At 38.1% G+C, this 19,617-nt stretch overlaps 1 protein-coding gene across 3 annotated transcripts in view; it reads right to left on the minus strand.

Annotated features, from left to right (window-relative positions):
• DST (dystonin) overlaps positions 1-19,617 on the minus strand; it is a 438,404-nt gene that overhangs the window by 144,263 nt on the left and 274,524 nt on the right. For 2 of the 3 annotated variants that reach the window (XM_008161813.3, XM_008161974.3), the window contains 9 exons: positions 19,095-19,278; positions 17,622-17,779; positions 16,641-16,819; positions 15,990-16,128; positions 14,966-15,159; positions 13,422-13,584; positions 12,643-12,726; positions 11,324-11,431; positions 10,738-10,836 (listed from right to left, as the gene is read on the minus strand). In XM_008161813.3, the coding sequence (XP_008160035.2) occupies positions 10,738-10,836; positions 11,324-11,431; positions 12,643-12,726; positions 13,422-13,584; positions 14,966-15,159; positions 15,990-16,128; positions 16,641-16,819; positions 17,622-17,779; positions 19,095-19,278 (1,308 nt within the window). Of the gene's footprint in view, positions 1-232; positions 2,667-3,897; positions 6,595-10,737; positions 10,837-11,323; positions 11,432-12,642; positions 12,727-13,421; positions 13,585-14,965; positions 15,160-15,989; positions 16,129-16,640; positions 16,820-17,621; positions 17,780-19,094; positions 19,279-19,617 lie in introns of those variants that run through there. The other variant, XM_028146572.2, reaches the window with a different exon arrangement.

Raw genomic sequence — 19,617 nt, forward strand, 5'->3', positions numbered from 1 at the left:
GACAAATTAAAAAACTTGATTTTATTCATGAAGCACTAGAAGACCTCTGAATGGCTGCCTTTGCATTAGCAGTACAAACACAATTGTCTTGGCAGAAAAGTAGGAAACAACAGAAAGCTGAAGGAACAGAGAATGTGTACACACATTTGGAAAAATACATAAAATGAAGAAAAGTCTTTCCCCCTCTTCCAACACACAATCCAGTCATCACAAAGTCTAACTAGAAATAGGAGATTGTGGTAAACGTTTAATATGTAAAGAAGGCTACTACATACAGAAAAACTAAACACTTTTTTCATTTTTCAAGGCAATCTGAAACACTACCGCTACAGGGATGTTGGGTAAGAATGTACATCTCTCCCTTTGGTTCCACGGTGCTTTCTGGCGAGCTCTTTCAGTGAGTGTGCGGGATCATTCAACGGATCATCAGGCTGGATCCATTCAGTGATGCAGAGTTCTGAGGAAAGGATGCTCTGAACTTGTTGGAGTTCAAGCTTATGCTATATTCTAGGCAAAATACTTTTATTTGTAGTGTGGGCAAGATAGAAAAAAACACATCTCAAAGTTAAACGACACCATTTTTGAGAGCAGTAAATCTTCTGTGATTTTCAATTTTATTCTCTCTTCTGAACCGTCAGCGATTTCCAGCCCTCCAGAAATGAATGTTGTTTTGAGTATGTGACACAATTACTAGACTGTACATTTAACTGACTTCATCATGCTCTGGACAGACCACAGGAACTGGACTGCATCACTCCTGTGCAAAGTTATTTCAACATGTTCTATTGTGACGAATAATAGAGGCTAGAAATTCCTGTCATCAAGGGTTCAGATACTTCTAAGAGTTTAAGTCCTGTGTGGAAATCAAAATCAGCCTTTTCTAATGCTTCTTTATATGTCAACTTTCTTTTTGTTTGGGGACATATTATATTTCTGACATACGACTTTTGATCTTTGAGGTTTGTGGCAAGGAAGACATCGATAATACCTACTTGGAGAGCCTCTTCGATTGACAACCGGGAGTGACCCTGTGGCTCTATCAACCCCCCAGTCAAGTACTGAAACTCCAAACATCGGATTCCCATTTCCTTACTGATGATATTTGCATTCACAGCATCCACCACTGACATCGCTTTGTTTGTGACGGGATGGCTAATCCCTGTGATGACTAATTCACACTGTCGCAGCTGCTGGGCAAACCCCTCATCAACTAGGCCTCTATGCAAAGCTTCACCCACCCGGTACCTTTTGCCAGTAAGAGGATCAATTATCCCCCCTGTGCTGACTTGGGCTTCAAGGCATCTGAGGGCCGTAATCCGATCAATCAAATTTCTACGGGAGGCCTTTAGGACAGAGATCCTTGCTCCACTAGACGTCAGCCAATACCCTGCAACAGGACTATGCAAATCCTTCTTGGGAACTAACCGGCTCAGCAGAGAATCAGCAAGTTCTGTGAGTGTGATGAGGCCTTCCTGATACTTTTTGACCAAGGCTTTGTCAAGTGTTCCCTGTTCCACAGCCTCATCAATATTGAACTGTAATCCTGTTTTAGTGTCAGCCAGCATATGAGAAGGATTCCCATAGGATTCAAAAAACGTGGCTTCCCTCCACTGGTATTGCTGCCCTGAGAGCTCAAGGTATGTACTTTTTTCTATTAGGTTTCTCTGGAAAGCCTCATATGCAGTCAGTTCTGCTCCTGTCTTAATATCTACTACGGAAATCCTATGAGTTTTTGCTACATTGAGATTGGAAATGTCCCTCTCCCCAAATGGAAACAGAAAGCATTGGCAATCTACATCAAATACACACATTTGCAGTAATTCTGAATAATACAGAGCTTGCTTGTTATTGGGATTAGGAAAAACTCTTGTGTTGCTTGATGGCTCGTGTAAAAATTGTAGGATGGCATTATTTAACAAGCCTTGCTGCAGAGCAATTTCTGGTGAGACGCGCACTCCTCTTACAGGGTCAATGATGCCCCCACTGGCAATCTGAGCCTCCAAGATATGTTTACCTTTTTGTCTGTCAAGCACTCTATTTTCCATAGCTTGAAACACTGACAAGGTCTTAGAATTATATGAATATCCCAGGGCTGCCTTCTCTGCCTCAAGGAGCCTAATTTTGAATTCGGGGTCAATAACTCCTTTAAGGATTGCATCTTCGACAGAATACGTCTGACCTGAAATGGGATCAATTATAAAACCTGTGGCAGCCTGTGCTTCTAAAAATGCTAAAGCCATCATTTTGTCTATTATGATTTTCTTGGCTGCTGAGGCAAATGAAATCTTTTCTTTTGTGGATTCTAAATAAAGCCCTGCAATCGAGGTGGCTTTCGTCAAAAACTTGCTAAGAGTTTTCTGAACTTCTTCAACAGTCTTAAGACCAAGTCGCAGCTGCTCAATTGTTTTCATGTCCAGAAGCTTAGCCTCAACCAACTGCCTGGCAGTCACAGTGTGCCGGAGCCCTTGGAATGTAAATTCATCATCCCTAACCGAACATGAATGGTTGCCATCAAGGTTCTGGGAGGTCTCTGGTTCTAAGCCTCTCTTAAGAAAATCTCCTCTCTTGAGTCCAAGCATCCATCCGTCAGTACAGGAAACGGGGTTCTTTTCTTGTTTTAATGTTGTGACTTCTGTATGGATATCGTACTGCTTGTTCTTAGCTATCTGTAACAGGAATTTATAAGGTGTTAAAAGTCATCTAAAGAACACTGTCACTTTACTCAACCCAAATATAATTCCTAGAAAAACAAAGATGAGGTAAGTAAAGAGAAGAAAATTTTAAAACTAAAGACGATTCAGGAAAAAGTAATATATTTTGAAAGTCTGAAGCTTACTTTAGATGACAATTAAGGTATTAAAAAGGTATGAATGGCCCTAGCCGATTTGGCTCAGTGGATAGAGCGTAGGCCTGGGAACTGAAAGGTCCCATGTTCAATTCTGGTCAAGGGCATATGCATGGGTTGTGGGCTTGATCCCCAGTGGAGACTTGCAGGAGGCAGCCGATCCATGATTCTCTCTCATCATGGATGTTTCTATTAGCATCATTATCTTGATGCTAATTTGAATCCGAATTCAAAATTAGCAGAATAATGAAACCAAGTTAGCGATGCAGAGAATTCAGGCAGAATCGACCTGAATTTCAGTGCTTCACACCTTTGCTGGATAGCTTGTTTCTCTAAAACTACATGGGTCGATTCTGCCTGAATTCTCTGCATCGCTAACTTGGTTTCATTATTCTGCTCCCTCTTCCTTCCTCTCTGAAATCAATAAAAATATATATATTTTTAAAAAGGTATGAAGGTAAAGGGATTAAGAAAAAAACAAACTCATAGACCACAGTACTATGGTAATTACCAGAGGGGAAGGGGGATGGGGGGAGGTAGAAGAGGGTAAAGGGGGAATAAATGGTGATGGAAGGAGACTTGACTTGGGTTTTTTAAAACACAATACAATATACAGATGATGTATTATAGAATTATACCCCTGAAACCTGCATAATTTTATTAACCAATGTCATCCCAATAAATTCAATTTCATAAAAGAGGAAGGAAAAAGACTGAGATGATATTTTTCCAAAGAACACGTTAGAAATTAAAGTTAATTGCTTGGTTTTCTAGCTTTTTTATGGGCATATTTTTAGAATATAATCCCATAGATATAACATACAACCATTACATTCATGTGTTTAATTTCAAACATTTAAAAATGAAAGATTAATAATCTGTAGTAAAGATTGAGTAAGTCGCTAGAAAATGATAGCATTATTTCCTATCAGAACAACAAAAAGCCAATCACATTTACCATTATTTTTAAAAAATCTGGTCTAGCAGGGAAAGGAAACAAGAGAGGAAACTTAACACAGGTAGCTGGTAAGGTCTCAGAATGCAGATTATACCTCTAAGGGTGCCAAAAGCTTCACCAGGTCCACTTCACATTTGTCATCTTGACATCTCACAGGTGGCCTGGAATTGTACCGAGTTTGATCTCTTATCTTCTCTATTTCTGATAGTCTTGACATAGGGTTTTTGTCATCAAAAGTTATCTGCAATTCAGTGCTTGTCTGAGAAAAATACTCAGAGTAACACTGCTGGCTTTTCTCTTTCTCCAAAGGGGCCTGTGACGGCCAGCAATGGGCATCCTTTTGATCGACAACCCGATGTTGCCACTTCTCTTCCGACGGCTGTGGTTCTTGAGTCCATCTCAACAGAGGAGACCTGGGTGTTGGGTGAAGCTGTCCCGTGTTCCTAGAGAAGAGGTCTCTGGAGTGTTGACATTCCTTCACTGCCGCCTCAAAATCTGGTTTGAAGCTACAGTCCTTGGCTGGGCTCTTTTTCTGGATTTCACACTGGAGCAAAACTAACTGATGCTCGTGCTCCTTTATCTGTTGATCCATTTTGTGTTTCAGGTTTTCAACTTCACGTTTCTGGGCCGCCAGCTCCTCTTCAAGTTTCCGACATTTCTGGTAATGATTTGCTTCCACATTCTGCCCCTGCTGGATATGCTCACGATATTGTTGAAGCTGTCTCTCAAGTTCTCGAATATTTGTTTCACAGAGCTTAGCATTCTCTTGAGCTCTGCAGTTTTCTCGCTGAAGAGACACAAAGTCAAGCTTGATGCCGGAAATGTCATTTTCAGTGATAACTTTGGAGCCCATTAATTTTTCCATCTTTTTCCGAAACTCCTCTGCCGAACGTTTGAACTTATCAGATTCTTCCTGAAACAAGACCATCTTTCTGTGGATCATCTGCTCCTCTATGGTCTTTAAGTGCAGTTCGTCTTGTACCCTTTTCAATCTGTTATTTAACTCTTGCACCTGAGCTTGCTGGAGCTGGACTTTCTGCTCCCCCAGTCGCTTCTCCTCTTTGGAAGCATTCAGCTCGGCGTTCAGATTTCTAACCTCTTTCTCGGTATTCTGGATGATAATGTTCTGCTGGTCACACTTCTGCTTAAACTCACTTACTAAATTTAGACTTCTGGCCAGGTCTTCTTCTAGGCATTTGATTTTTCTGTGGAAATCCTGCTCTGTTTTCGTCTGTTTATGCAAGTGTTCGTTTGTGTTACGTAGCTGATCTTTAAAACCATCTGCCTGGATTTTCAGTGCTTCACACCTTTGCTGGATAGCTTGTTTCTCTAAAACCACATGGGTCGATTCTGCCTGAATTCTCTGCATCGCTAACTTGGTTTCATTATTCTGCCTAATCAGCTCGTCTACTTTTTGTCTTTGCATTTCTGCACACCTATTACTTTTCTCCAGTTCTTCCTTCAGCTTTTGGATTTTTTCATCATTTTCTCTTTCAGCTTTAATATTCTGAAGCAACTGTGCGTGGCTTTTCTCAAATTGTTCTTTTAGATGATCTGATTTTCTCTGGCATGACTGCATTCTTTCATTAGAGAATTCCTTCTCGTCCCGAAAAGAATTCACCTGTGACTTTAAATGCTGAATATTCCTCTCAGTTATTGCATGAGTCCTGGTGATGCTGTCGACTTCTCTTTGCAGTTTCCCTTTTTCCTGTTGAAGAGATTCCAGTTCCACCTCATAGCTCTGCTTTATTTTCTTGAGATCACTAGCTTCCTGCATGACTTCTTCCGCTTTATCTGTGGTTTGGTTCAGTTGCCGCCCCAGTTCTCTGAGCTGCTGAGAATACCCTTCCTCTACCTGGTCCTTCCTTTCCAACTCTAACTTCAGGCACTTCAGTGTATTATTCGTCTCGTCTAGTTTTTCTTTTAGCAGGCGAGCCTTTTCCTCGGATGAAGTCTTCTCCAGCTGGAGGGCACTGAGTTCGTACTTCAGCTCCCTCATGTCTTTCTCAGCCTTTCTATTGGCGGCCATGAGCTCCTCCACCTGCTGTTTGAGCTCCTCTGCTTTCTGCCTGTCCCGCTCTCCGTGTGTCGTGGCACACGTGGGCCCCGTGCTCTCCCTGCAGGAGAGCTGGATTTCAGTTATCTTCCTCCTTGCTTCCAGCTCAATTTTCTGCTTTTCTTTCAACTGTTTCTCTGCTATCTGTTTTTGAGACATCAGGTCTTTCTCCATCTGCTTCATCCGCTTCAAGAGTTCTTCCTCGTTGTCTCTCTTTCTTCTTAACTCTTCCATTAACTTATTTTTCTGTTGCTCCAAGTCACTGAGACTCGAGTCTTTTCTTTTTAGGTGATCTTCGAGGGTTCTTCTCGTGAAGGTGTTTTCCTCTAACTGGTTCCGGAAATTGCGCAGGTTTTCCTCCACGGCCTCTCTCTTGGCCTCGGCCTCCAGGGTCAGCCGCCGCACGCGCTCCAGCTCCCGCTCCGCTGCCTCCTTCTCCCGCACAAAGGCCTCCAGTTCCCTGCGGCACCGCTTGGCTTCGCTTTCAGCCCTGATTTTCTGCAGAGCAATGTCTTCTACATTTCGCTGCTGCTTTCTCAACTCATTTTCGGCAGCCTCCTTGACCTTGGGAAGTTCTTCCTCTACGCGGGACTTTTGTTTCTTTAGCTCGGCTACCATGTTCTCCAACTCACTTATCTTTCCTGTAAGTTTGCAATTCTCAATCATGGTTGCCTTCTGACGCTGAAGCAGATCTGAATAGGCCCCGTGTTCAGAATTCTCCTTACACCTTTTCATCTAGGAGAGATGTTTAAAAGTGTCAAACCTGTTTTACTCCCATTTTTCTTTAAAAATATGAAGCAAGGCTCAGGAAAGTACTTACAGAAACAGGTAAACCCAAATGCAGAACAAGCACTATCACCACCATCACCACCATCACCACCACCACCTTCTTCTGAGAGGAAGCTTCAGGCAGGCAGCAAAAGGAGAAGACAAACACCCTTCTGTGGTTTTCTAAACCTTTTTGTTGTTTTGCTTTGGTCTCTCAGAAATAATCTGGTTGTGAAAATTAGCTAGCTCAGGGTTTTATAGCAAGAAGGGACCTTCCAGAACATAGAGCCTATAGACGAGGAAACTGAGGTACAGGGAGGTTAAATGAATTTGAAAAGCTTCACAACAGTACTTGTCTGCTCTCACTCACAACTTAGTCCAAGCTAAGAATATACAACACATAGGAACCAAATGACATTAACGAATTTAGTTTTCGATATCTAGCCCAATGGAAATTTAAAATGATGTTTGCATCCCTATTGCATGGTTAAAGAAACAAAATACAGAACGTTGGGACAGAGAGCCAAATCAGGAAATAAAACGTAACACGGGGAAGGAAGAAAATTATACAGAAACTTGCCATTTCTAAAGTCAAAATTTTTACTTGTTTATATTGCCATATGATGACAATTACCATCGGAATTGCTAATGCAAAGGCAGCTACAGCACCTGGTGGCTTTAGAAAATATGTGCTTCACATACTCACAGATTCTGTTGTTCTTGTTAATGACATGCCTCCTAGGAATCCACCTTGACAAGTACCTTTAGATACTCCGTAAATACAAAGATATTTGTTAAATATAATGCTTGTTAAAATATTCTTAGAGGTTCAGCTCCGTATAGAATAAAATGTAAGAAGATTTTTTTGTTCTATTAATGATAGAATCAATCTCAACTGGGAGGAGTAGACTTTGCATTGACTACAGAACTACATGGTCAGGGCTAGTTCTTCATTACAATTTAATTTCTCTTTATTAACACCATTAGGTTGTTAGTTTCATATCATCAACCCAAAATCATAATTATAAACAGTTTAAACGAGAATAGAAAAATGATTCTAGAGAGCAGATTTTTTTTTTTTTGTAAATTGAAAAGCTTTGGTGAATTTCAATAATTTAATTTACACTATAGACCATATATCTTATTTTGCTTCCTCTAATTCCTTGATCCCAATAATTTTGACAAGAACTTCAGTTGTTTCCTTTGCTAACCTAAATATGGTTTAAATAAGAATTCATATAAAACAAATCTCATAACTGTCTGCAATACTTAGTGCTGATGCTCTATTTTGTTCTCAGGTCAACTTTTAGGGACACTGAGTATATTTCTGTTTTAAATACTAAATTTTCAATATTTATTGAGTAGTTGATCTCTAATAGGGTATTTCTAAATTCCTATCAAACCCTCTTTAAAACTTAGCTATTGCTAAGAAGTTTTGAGCCTTTTTTTCTTAGTTATGTTCTAAGGTTTGAAAAATAAAAAGTCTCTTGGAAAATAAAATATTGTTGAATCCTTAGTATCTTAATTAAAGTAATTTTACTGTTTAAAAATCTCACATTGTCTAAATACTCTGAATTTTTTAGCAAATACTATAAAAATTACCCCAAATCATTTAGTCCTATTGCTGATTTGCTTTCTTGTAGATCTCAAACTTACTCATATAAAAATAACTCCCTCAGTTTTCTCCAACTTTTCCTCAAGGAGACATGTGGTCCTTTAATCTTAGCAATTAATCTTTAACATACAGTACTTTGCTCTAAATATAGACTAGAAAATCTCCTTATCTATCTAATACCCATTACACATACTCTACTTTCATTTCTAATTTGGTATTATCTTCTGAAATTAACTTGCATCCCTCTTTGATTTTAATGTTTATTATGAAAAATTTTACTCTCAGACCAAGGTTTCCCACGTGGCTCCTCACAGACTCGGTTTCAGAAACACTGCTCTTTGGAGCCTAAAAACTGAGCTATCTATCTTTTATAAAAGACTAGAGGCCCGGTGCACGAAATTCGTGCACAGAGGGGGGTTGTCCCTCAGCCCAGCCTGTACCCTCGCCAATATGGGAGGGGGTTCCCTTGGGGTGTGGGGCAGCCTGAGCGAGGGGCCTGTGGTGGTTTGCAGGCCGGCCATGCCCCCTGGCAACCCAAGCGGAGGCCCTGGTATCTGGAACTTATTTTCCTTCTACAATTGAAACTTTGTAGCCTGGATCGGAGCCAAGCCTGGGGCTCCCTCCGAGGCCGGCAGCCATTTGTGTTGGGGTTATAATTGAAACTTTGTTGCCTTAAGCGGGTGGGCCTGGCCAGGGTGTGTGGAAAGCTTTGCTTCCCCTGTTGCCTGCAGCAACCCTGGCCTGCTCTCTCAAGCTCCATTCTGCCGCCATTTGTTTGAATTTGTTTACCTTCTGTAATTGAAACTTTGTAGCTTGAGTGGAGGCTTAGGCCTGGCCAGGGTAGGCGGAAAGCTTGGCTTCCTCTGTTACCTAGGAAACCTTGCTCTCTGTGGCTATAGCCATCTTGGTTTGGGTTAATTTGCATGCTCGCTCTGATTGGATGGTGGGCGTGGCTTGTGGGTGTGTCGGAGGTATGGTCAATTTGCATATTTGTCTATTATTAGATAGGATATCCTTTACATTCCATTGATATGATTCCTAAGTGGTGAATTTTATTCAGGAACTTTTAAAATCTATTTTACAGTACAGTCTTTGCATGGCCTATATTGTTTTGTCTTTCAATTCACTATCATTCCTTTTCATTTCAAAGGATGACAAGCATAATTTGTAAATATTCAGGCTTTGTGAAATACCATTCCATTCTATCAACTTTAGTCTATCTCATCAGATAAATTGAGCAAAGTGGCTCATGTATGTGCAATAAGATATATACTATAAAAAAAGAAAAGGACTTAAATAACTTTATTTTTAATTAAACTACTAAAATATAATTTAAAAGATCTGTATGCCATTTAAAATGGAATTGTATCCCTTAAAAAGTAAAAATATTAAAAATTATGGATGTTTTTCCATAAATGAGAGATGTATGCCAATTATTTGGATGGCCACAAATACTCTGATTCTCCTTTCTAAGCACAAAGAAAGCTAGTTATAAAGACGTGCAATTAGCTATGTTAGTGATTTAGTTGCAGAAAACTGTTAACATTGAACAGACTAAAATAGTTTACAAAAGCATTGACATTTTTAGAAACTAGGAATGTAACATCCATTAGACATGTACTGCTGTTTTGGTTCTCTCATTATATGAACAGTTTTATTATATATAATTATCTTCAGAATTTTCAACAACAGTCTAATTTAAAATGACTAATGCCCCACAATTTACTAATTTTAGCATTCAGTCTACTATTTTTGTCTGTTCTAAAGTTATGAATAGAAATCATACCAAGATAATAGAGCATAGCATAATCCCTTCAAAAGTATATATAATAGGCTTTTATGACAAGATATTTATAAATAACTCCTTACTCTATTTGTGAATATATTTTTTAAATGCAGAATCCAGGCTACAGAAGTCCTCCAAATTAGAATGGTACTTAAATAGTCTTTGTGCTATATACCATATCTTTTTGGCAAATGAATGAATAAATGAATAAATAAATAAATACTGCGCAATTCTTAAAAAGTACTATCATTTTGTACAAACATCTACTACTTCTAAATTAAAACTTTTGTGTTTTATATCCTTTAAGATGTAAATTAATTTAAAATACATAAAGCAAATTTGTTTATACAGTATTTCTGCAGGCATTGTAACAGTAGTAACTATACTTCAAAGTATACTTCTCAACTGTGAGACAACTGAGAAAAATTCCACCAGTGTCAAAATTTCATAATTTAAGTAGATCCATTTAAGACATTAATCCTATCATATTGTAGTCCTACCGTGAAAATAAAAATTTTCTATTTGGGAAAATCTTTAAAATGTTAAAAAAAAATCCAAGGCCTCTATGCTTGTACATTATAATTTTATAATTAAACAATTACTTACATATCAGTTATCAATCACATAAATTTACCATGAAACCTTTTTTGTTTTTCCAAACCATACTATATACTTCCTTTACGGTTAGCTGTTCATACTTAATGGTTACCTCTTCCTCTTCCAGCCTCTTCAATGAATCACCAGCAAATTTAATATATTGTGTCATGAGGGTGAGCAGAGCAGTATATCGTGTCCGTAGGTCCATGAACTGCAAGTAAGGAAACAATAATAAAAACATAATCTCCAGATGCCCTCCATGAGTTGAATAAACTTTAAGTAACAATTACACTATTAACTAGGCTTTGTGAAAGCAAAGTACACAACCCCCAGTAATAGTAACTGGAATTAGCTTATTACTGTTGTGCAAACCATACTAAACGGCAGTTTTCTTCTAAATTTCATCAAGAAGTACATTTATTATAATCTGCAACTAATAATTAATCCTGATTAAAGATTTTTATAAAGTGTAGTTTATAGGTAGAAACTTTCTTTTTGGAATGTTGAAAATTTTCTGGAAATGGTTAGTAGTCAAGGCTGCAGAATATTATGAGTGTACTGAATGCCACTGAATTTTGCACTGAAAATGGTTAAAATGATAAAGTTTCAATGTATATTTTATAATATAAAAATATAAAATTTTAAAGTACTGTTTCTCTCTTTTACACTCCCTCCCTTCTCTGCGGTACTTGTATTACCTCTTGGATGATGAGATCTGCGGAGCTCTGCATTCTCCGGCGTTTCACTGGAGACTTTTGTTGTGAATCTACCATGGCCCGGTAGGTCATTGTTTGTAATTCGTAGTCCTGGATAAAGGAGTCAATGAGATGAAATTAATTAAAGCAAAGAGCAAAAGCTTCCTAATGAATCTTAGTTTCAATGAATGACCTTAAAGAAAATATCACAAAACAATATTTTTAGAAACCTATCCCATCCTGACATGTTCACACAGTGGTAATAAAATGAGAAACATTTAGGATGGTGAGGAAAGTTCCTAAGTCTCTTTAGAAGCTCATGGAAACATTTAGTACAATATGCTAGTTACACTCAGCCTCCCTCTCCTCTAGCTAGGCAGTGGCAATGGGCATCTGGGTGGCTAAAGATGATATATTATTGAAGACTTCACAATGCATGAGAACAGAAAATGTTAGAGGTTCTTTAATGGAATACTCTAGCACTGTTAAAGAAAGGAGAGAGAGAGCAAGACCAAGGGTGAGAGAAGGAGGGAAAAAGTGAAGCAGGGAGGGAGGGGGCACAAAGTGACTAAAAAATGAATTTTAGCCCTAGCCGGTTTAGCTCAGTGGATAGAGCATTGGCCTGTGGACTGAAGGGTTCCAGGTTCGATTCTTGCCAAGGGCACATACTCAGGTTGCAGGCTTGATCACCAGTGGGGGGGAGGGGGGGGGAAGGGGCGTGCAGGAGGCAGATGATCAATGATTCTCTCTCTCATCATTGATGTTTCTATCTATCTCTCCCTTTCCCTTCCTTTCTGAAATCAATAAAATAAAATAAAAGGAATGAATTTTAGCCCAGCCAGTGTGGCTCAGCAGTTGAGCATTGGCCTATGAACCAGGAGGTTATGATTCGATTCCCAGTCAGGGCACATGCCCGGGTTGCGGGCTTGATCCCCAGTAGGGTGTGTGCAGGAGGCAGCCGATCAGTGATTCTCTCTCATCATTGATGTTTCTATCTCTCTCTCCCTCTCCCTTCCTCCCTGAAATTAATAAAAATATATTTTTTAATGAAATTAATTTCAGAGCTCTGTATTTCTTATGTGTGTAGAGGGACATGTGTGCATGTGCTGTGTAACATAGGGAAAATGAATAAACCAGTGGCTGTCATGTGACTTAGATGTCAAAGAATTATAAGGTAGGTATGTGTCAAAAAGTTTTCAAATAAAGACTCTCTGTTTTCACTTTTTAACACAGAGTGAAATGACTTGTAAAGGCTTTAAAAGTTCAATGTAGAATCACATGTCCAAATAGTAAATTTGATAGAAGTAACTGAATCCACGTACCTTCACTGCAGTTGAGTACTGTTCTGCATATTTTTGACATTCATCCATTTTGCTCTGTTTCATTTCTATCTCTGACACCAGCATCTATAAATACACAAAATTTAGAAGAAAAAGGATAAGGGATTCTATGCTATTCAACTACTTAAGATGCTCAGAAACTAAGAAATATCCACATCATTTAAAAGTATTACTCCTTAGCCCTTAGCACATAATATGTAATGTGCCTTATGGGTAAATCACAAACTTCTAGATTAAGCCATATAAGTGACCCACCCACATGGGGCTCTCAAAGCAAAAATTACAAAACTTCATAAAAATTATCCAAAAGCAGACTTAAGCCCTTGGCCCCCACCTATCCCTGATCATAACAGAGCTAAAATTGGACCCTCAAGACAGAAAAAAATCTCAAAGCAATGAACTTTCTGTCAAATGTGGCTGTTTAATTTTCTACCACTAACCATTTTCATTTATTTAGGATCCCACAAAACTATTGTGACCAGCTAGTAACAAAGAGATTTCCATACTATGATTAAATGATCATTAGGAATTTGAAAATTACCCCAACATGTTACCTTCTTAGTCCTTATGCTTTCAAAATGACTTCCAAGAAATCAAAGTAAGTGATATGTGTAGGTTTGAATTGCAAGATTTTAATATTTATGATTTTTCCTACCTTCTTCCAAATAGCTTTTTGCTTTTTCTTTTAACAAGGGAAAGATAAAGGTCATTACTGACCAAAGGCAGACACAACCCTAGCACAGGGAATTGTGTTCACATACCTTCTGTTGATTCAACTGTGTGGCTAGGGTTTTACTATTTTCAGGCTGATTTTCCTGAATCTTTCTCTGAGTAATTTCAACCTGTTGGATCCAGTCATCTAAAGGGTGATAGGTATCTCTGTAGTACTTCAGCGATTTGCCAATGCCTTCTAAGTCCCGTAACCTACAAAACATAACAGAATAGTCAGCGTTTCCAATAGCATCCATTAGAAGGGTGATAGGTGTAGTGAAGAAGGGAGAGACAGAATAACTGTACTGCAATGCACTAAACACAACAATTCAAGGGTACAGCACCCTGAGACACATCTCTAAGGGCAATCACGTTGGCTTGGGTTCCATCTAAATATTTTATTCATGGAGTTGTGCACGTGATTATCCTAGGGACAAACCCAGGGGACTAAAGCTAAAAAGCAGGAAAACTGGAAACTTAACCATAACCATTATCAATCAGCATGCCTTGCATACCCAAAGTTTGCATCAAATGGCAGTTCACTTTAGAAATAAGGACAGGATGTTCAGTGAATGGTTCAACATGGACTGAGAGAGGACTTTCCAGGAGTTGTGATTAAATGCTTCAGTCTCTATGATTTAAAATCACTAAATTAAATCTATATATCACATATTTTATAGAGGTGAGATATTCTATATTTGAATATAATTTTACTTCTCAAGAATGGTACTATATCATAAAAGCACTTTCTTTGCATTAATGTCAACATGAAATTAATGAGAAAGACACTATTCTGTTTCTTTTAAGATGGAGACCTAAAACCATCAAATTTCCTTTCACTTTTTTATTTTATTTGTTTTCAATGTTCTTATATCTTCCATAAAAGTGAACATCAAGTCAATGCAATTTCTTTACACCTCTTAGGTCTAGTATAGAGTGCTACATGGCTCATGCTCTTACTAAGTCTTGTAAGTTGGTAACAATTTTGAATTATTTAATTATTGTGTTTGAATATTATAAGCTTAATAAATGGAGAACTATATTGTCTTACCCTTCAGAAAAAAAGCAAGTAGATTAACTATCCAAATACCAGAGTATATCAACAGTTTTAATAACACAAAATTGAAAATATTTATTTTGAAGTTAAATGTCTTATTTACATCCAACATTTAAGAAAGAAATATAATTAGATAGAGCTCTTGAAATGAACACAATCTATATATATAAAATGCTAATATGCAAAGTGTCCCCTCGGGAGTTCAACCAGGAGTTTGATCGCTCACTATGACATGTGCTGACCACCAGGGGGCAGCACGGAACGGAGGAAGGTCCTGGCTGGCAGCTGGCAGCTGGGGAAGGGAGGCCCCGGCCAGCAGCCAGAAGGCCCTGATCAGCCTTAATCACTGGCCAAGTCTAGGGACCCTACGGGTGCATGAATTTTGTGCACCGGGCCTCTAGTTAAGTATATGTCAAAATTAACTATGTATATGAAATTAACTATATATAAAAGATTTTAAATGAGCCTAGGTTTTACCTAGAATATAAGGATAGACATTAAATATGTACTAAACCTGAACAAAAAAAAGATACTAACCTGTTGTCAATCTGAACATGAACATTTTGCCACCTTTCGGCTAATTGATCGGCCTTTTCTTTGTGCCAGTCAAAATCAAGGTCCCGTTCTTTGTATGTCTTAAACATTTCATCACTGATGGCTTTAGCCTTCTGCAGCTCATCCTCCAATGAGTGGAATACCTCTCTCTTTTCATCTACTTCAGCCCTCCATTGCTAAAATACATTAATAGGTGAAAGTTATAAATATGTGTCAACCACTCACTGGGCAAACACATTATTTATCTAATTTTACAATTTATTTATAGCAGTCACTTGACTGCTATAAAATCAGAGAAAGGAAAGAATATCTTTCATATACAAAAATAATGTATTAGGTTAAACCTTATGAGATTGCCAATATTGATTGTACTTAGATCTTAAAAAAACACCTGACAATTTAATAAAGTTCAGCCTAATGAAATTTACATATCAATAAAGCAAAATATATTCCATAAGCAAGTCTGCTACCTGTGTAAGTTGTTTTCATTGATTATGTTTAAGATATTTACTATTCTCATTGCTTAAAAATGAATGTACACATTAAAAATCACTAAGATAACTTTGCACCATTGTTTTGCAATAGTTTCACTCAGTTCTTTATACACATTTACAGACACAGATGAGTACAACCACCAGTCCTTTTTCCTTTCTTAGATTAATTCCTCTATTTGCCTCCTTGATTTTTAAAATAACTCTCTCTTTCAGCAAGAGAATAAATTACAAATAATTTAATTTTTAGCTTCAACTCCACTTGCTGCCAACATGAACTGATTATAAAAAGCTATTGTCAAGAAGATTCAAACTTTCAAGGAGATCTCACCTCAAATTACAAATGCCTAAACATACTTATTTGCAGTAAGCTATGGCATTATAGAGATACGCAACAGAATGAATGTAAATATAATCAAATTAAGATATTTAATGGTTGATGTTTGAAGATCGAAATGCTAGAGAAATACTTTTAGAGTATGACCTTGAAAAACAGCCAAAGGTGAGACTCATACCTTTAAAGTACTTATTAGATTCTCGATATTATTCTTGTCTGCTGTCACTGCTTCTTCTTCACACAGTTTTGTTTCATACAGTTTTACAAGGGCTTCTGCAGCTTGCGTGTATTTTAACACCAAATTAACAGTTTTTAACCTAATAAGGAGAATTAAACAACAGCCTTCTATTGGTAAATGTTTATTTTCCCATAATGCAGTCCTGAAGCACCATTATGATATATAATATAGCATGTTCTTCATGTTGGAACACTGACATATTACCTACAAGACATATTCAGCTGACTGTCTTCTTGATAGATAGTAGGGACCACAAGTGGTATTTAGCAAGAGATCCCAAGATAAGATGGTCTTCTTTCAAGTCTTGTTTAGACCAAGCTTGAGAGGAAAATCCTACAGACTGCAATGGCTGAGCTACTAAAACTTTAGGCAAAATGTGGGAAGATCATACACTGCGCCCTAATCTCTGTGGCACATTCCCTTTCAACATGAAGAAGCATCCTAAATCTATAGAAATACTTAATATATGGTTAAGGAAAAATAAAGGTGAATTATAAATATTCATAAAGTGAATATTTTAAATGTGCAGCACATATGTAAAAACAGGACAGCTGTCTGAAGCAAATTTACGTTAAGACAGTGGTCACATACTTCTCTATGTAGGTGGAAGACATAGAGTAGACTTGGTTCATGTTCTGAAGGACCACACTGAGCTCAGAGCGTAAGGTAGGGACTGATGGAGAGGCTGCTGCCTGACTGAAAAAGTCTTCACATTTATTTGTGATTGTTCCCAAATCATCTTTAAGACGCTCCAGCTCTTTCTTTAGTTTCTATGAAAGAGAGAACAAACATTGGCATTAGGTTTTCACTCCAGATGAAACAGTTTCTTTGAACAGTTTTTGTTTGTTTGTTTGTTTGTTTGTTGTTAATCCTCACCTGAGGATATTTTCCATTGATTTTTAGAGAGTGGAAGGGCGGGAGGGAGGAGAAGACTAAGGGAGAAAAGGAGGGAGAGAGGGAGAGGGAGAAACATTGATGTGAGACACATGGATTGGGTGCCTCCCGCAGGCGCCCCAACACGGCCGGGGATCGAACCCAGGTACATGCCCTTGACTGACAATCGAACCCTCAACCCTTCCGTGTGCAGGCTGACACTCTAACCACTGTGCAACACCAGCCAGGGCTCTTCCAACAGTTTTAAAACTCACATTTTACATTATGATCACTGACTTAAAATTGTGCATATTCTTTACTTTTTCTTTAGCAAAGGAACTAAGCCATAGTATCAAGGTTTGTTATCAACAATTCCCTTATTGCTCATCTTTTCAAGCCCAAACATCTAACATAGTGCTTTTGCATGTAGCGTATGGTCAACAAACGTCTAATGATTTGCACTGTGAGGAGCCCTTACAGCCTCCACCATGATAGGTAAGAGGGGACCTATTTACCTGAGTCAGAGGTAGAACTGAAGTAAAGAATGCTGGTTTACAATAAGCAATAAGAGCATAATCAGATCTTACGAAGTGACCACCAGGCAAAGTTGAGCATGTAAGAAGTTACAGGAGTTGGCAGTCATTAAGATAGTAATTTACTTTAAGTTAAATTTTCCCCCAACACATTTACAAATCTCACCTCCTGCTCTGTGATTCTGAACACACTTTCATGCAAATCGTCTCTTTCCAGTGGAGTTCGGATCTGTCTGATCAACCGATCTTCACAGTTCTCTAAACGAAGTCTAATGTTTCTCACTTCAGAGATGTAGAGATTATAAACTGATTCCTCTTGCTCCTCTGTGAACGTAAACAGAATGTTGGGAAAACATCTTGTTTTCTATCATTTGGATGCTCTTCTCATGTTTTATTATGGCAGTTTTATTACTACTGGAACATAGTGAGTCAGACTAATGTTACCAGATATGATCACAAACCCACCCTAAGGATATAAACCTTAAAATAGTGACCTTACAATTTACAAAGAGTTAGTAAAATTTCCCTAATGCCATTTGAAGTACCCATTTCTATTGTGTCATGTCCAAGGAAAGTAATATATTGCTCTTTTATGTTCAGGAAAATGTGAATTGTATTAGTTGCAGATGAACTAAAAAATTAAATAAAAATCCTTAAAAATGAAAGGTAGATTAAAATATGTTCATGTTTAAAATTTCTAAAAATAGAATATTACTAATACAGCTTTTGTCTCTAAGTAATATCAAAAGAGTTTAGAATAAAATTTATATTAAACAAAAATTAACTAGACAAAAATCTTTTCCTTTAACCCTTGTGTAAAACCCAAATCTAATCTAATAATAGACAAATATGCAAATTGACCGCACCTTCGCTACACCTAAGCCACGCCCACCAGCCAAGCCACGCCCACCAACCAATCAGGACGAGTATGCAAATTACCCCCAACAAAGATGGCGGCTAATTTGCATACCAAGACAGTGTCGAAAGAAGCCAAGAGCTGCAAAAGGGAGTAAAGCTTCGAAGAAGCAAGCAAGCCAGGGGGGTGGGGAGAAGGAGAAGGGAGGAGCAGAGGCGGGGCCGGGGGCGAAGGGAAACGCGGGCGGGCTGGAGGAGAAGGCGGGGTGGGCGACAAGGGAGGAACGGAGGCGGGGTAGAGTGCAGCAGGAAATCCTATTGCAGGATTTTTCCTGCAACAGGAACGCTAGTTTGGTTTTAGAAAACCTCTGAACCTTCCTCTCAGTTTTGCTGTGAATCTAAAGATCCTCTAAAGAAGAAAGTCTTTTTTAAAAGTCCAAGTTTGGTACATGGAAAAATAACTGAATCTTTTCTGAAATGAAAAGATCATCATTCTGAACACTACATTGCCAAATCATGAAAATGTTGAAAAGCAGATGCATTAAGATGCCATCATTTGTCATACTATTTGGTTGGCATCTTTTTATTAATTCATCAACTAGAAAAAAATTAATCCCTTTTTGCATATTCCCACCTTAAACATGCTTTTAATTTTTGCGCAACTGAGTCTACCTATCACAGGCTGAGTGGCATAACACACCTAAGATTGAAATTCCCATTCAGAGCAGGAAATAGCCTGTATTAAACACCTATTGCGGGGGAAGACAAGGATGCCGTGCTTTACCTCTTTCTGCAGATTTCAGAAGTTCTTGATAATACTGCTTACACACATTAACCTCCTTTTCCAGCTGTGTGATATCTGGGCCCGAAAATATCTGGGATTCCTGGCTATCTTCCAGAAAATCTTCAAAACGAGACTGTAGATTACTCAGTACTTGCTGATGTTCACCAGGTAACATTGTCTTTATCTAGAGAAGACCAATGACCATATAACTGAGTGACTATAGTACTGAGTTAAAATTAAATGGGACAGATCTCAGATTAAAGTTTCATGGTATAGGCCAGTTCAAATCAATAGTCATAAATACAAGAACCATTTGAAATTAATTTTCCTCTTTGCTAACAATTTCAGGTTTTAAAAAACAAAGAAGAACAAGACTCTAAAATTCATTAAATGAAATTAACTGGACTCATCTCTGGAAGTCCAAACACTATATCCTGTCTCCCTATCAAAATATAAGCACTAAGTGAAATGTGTGACCTCCAGATGACCTCAATTCTTAGAAAGTGCCCCGTAAATAGGAAGT

The sequence above is a fragment of the Eptesicus fuscus genome, chromosome 10, assembly GCF_027574615.1.
Source record: "Eptesicus fuscus isolate TK198812 chromosome 10, DD_ASM_mEF_20220401, whole genome shotgun sequence".
NCBI classification, from domain to species: domain Eukaryota; kingdom Metazoa; phylum Chordata; class Mammalia; order Chiroptera; family Vespertilionidae; genus Eptesicus; species Eptesicus fuscus.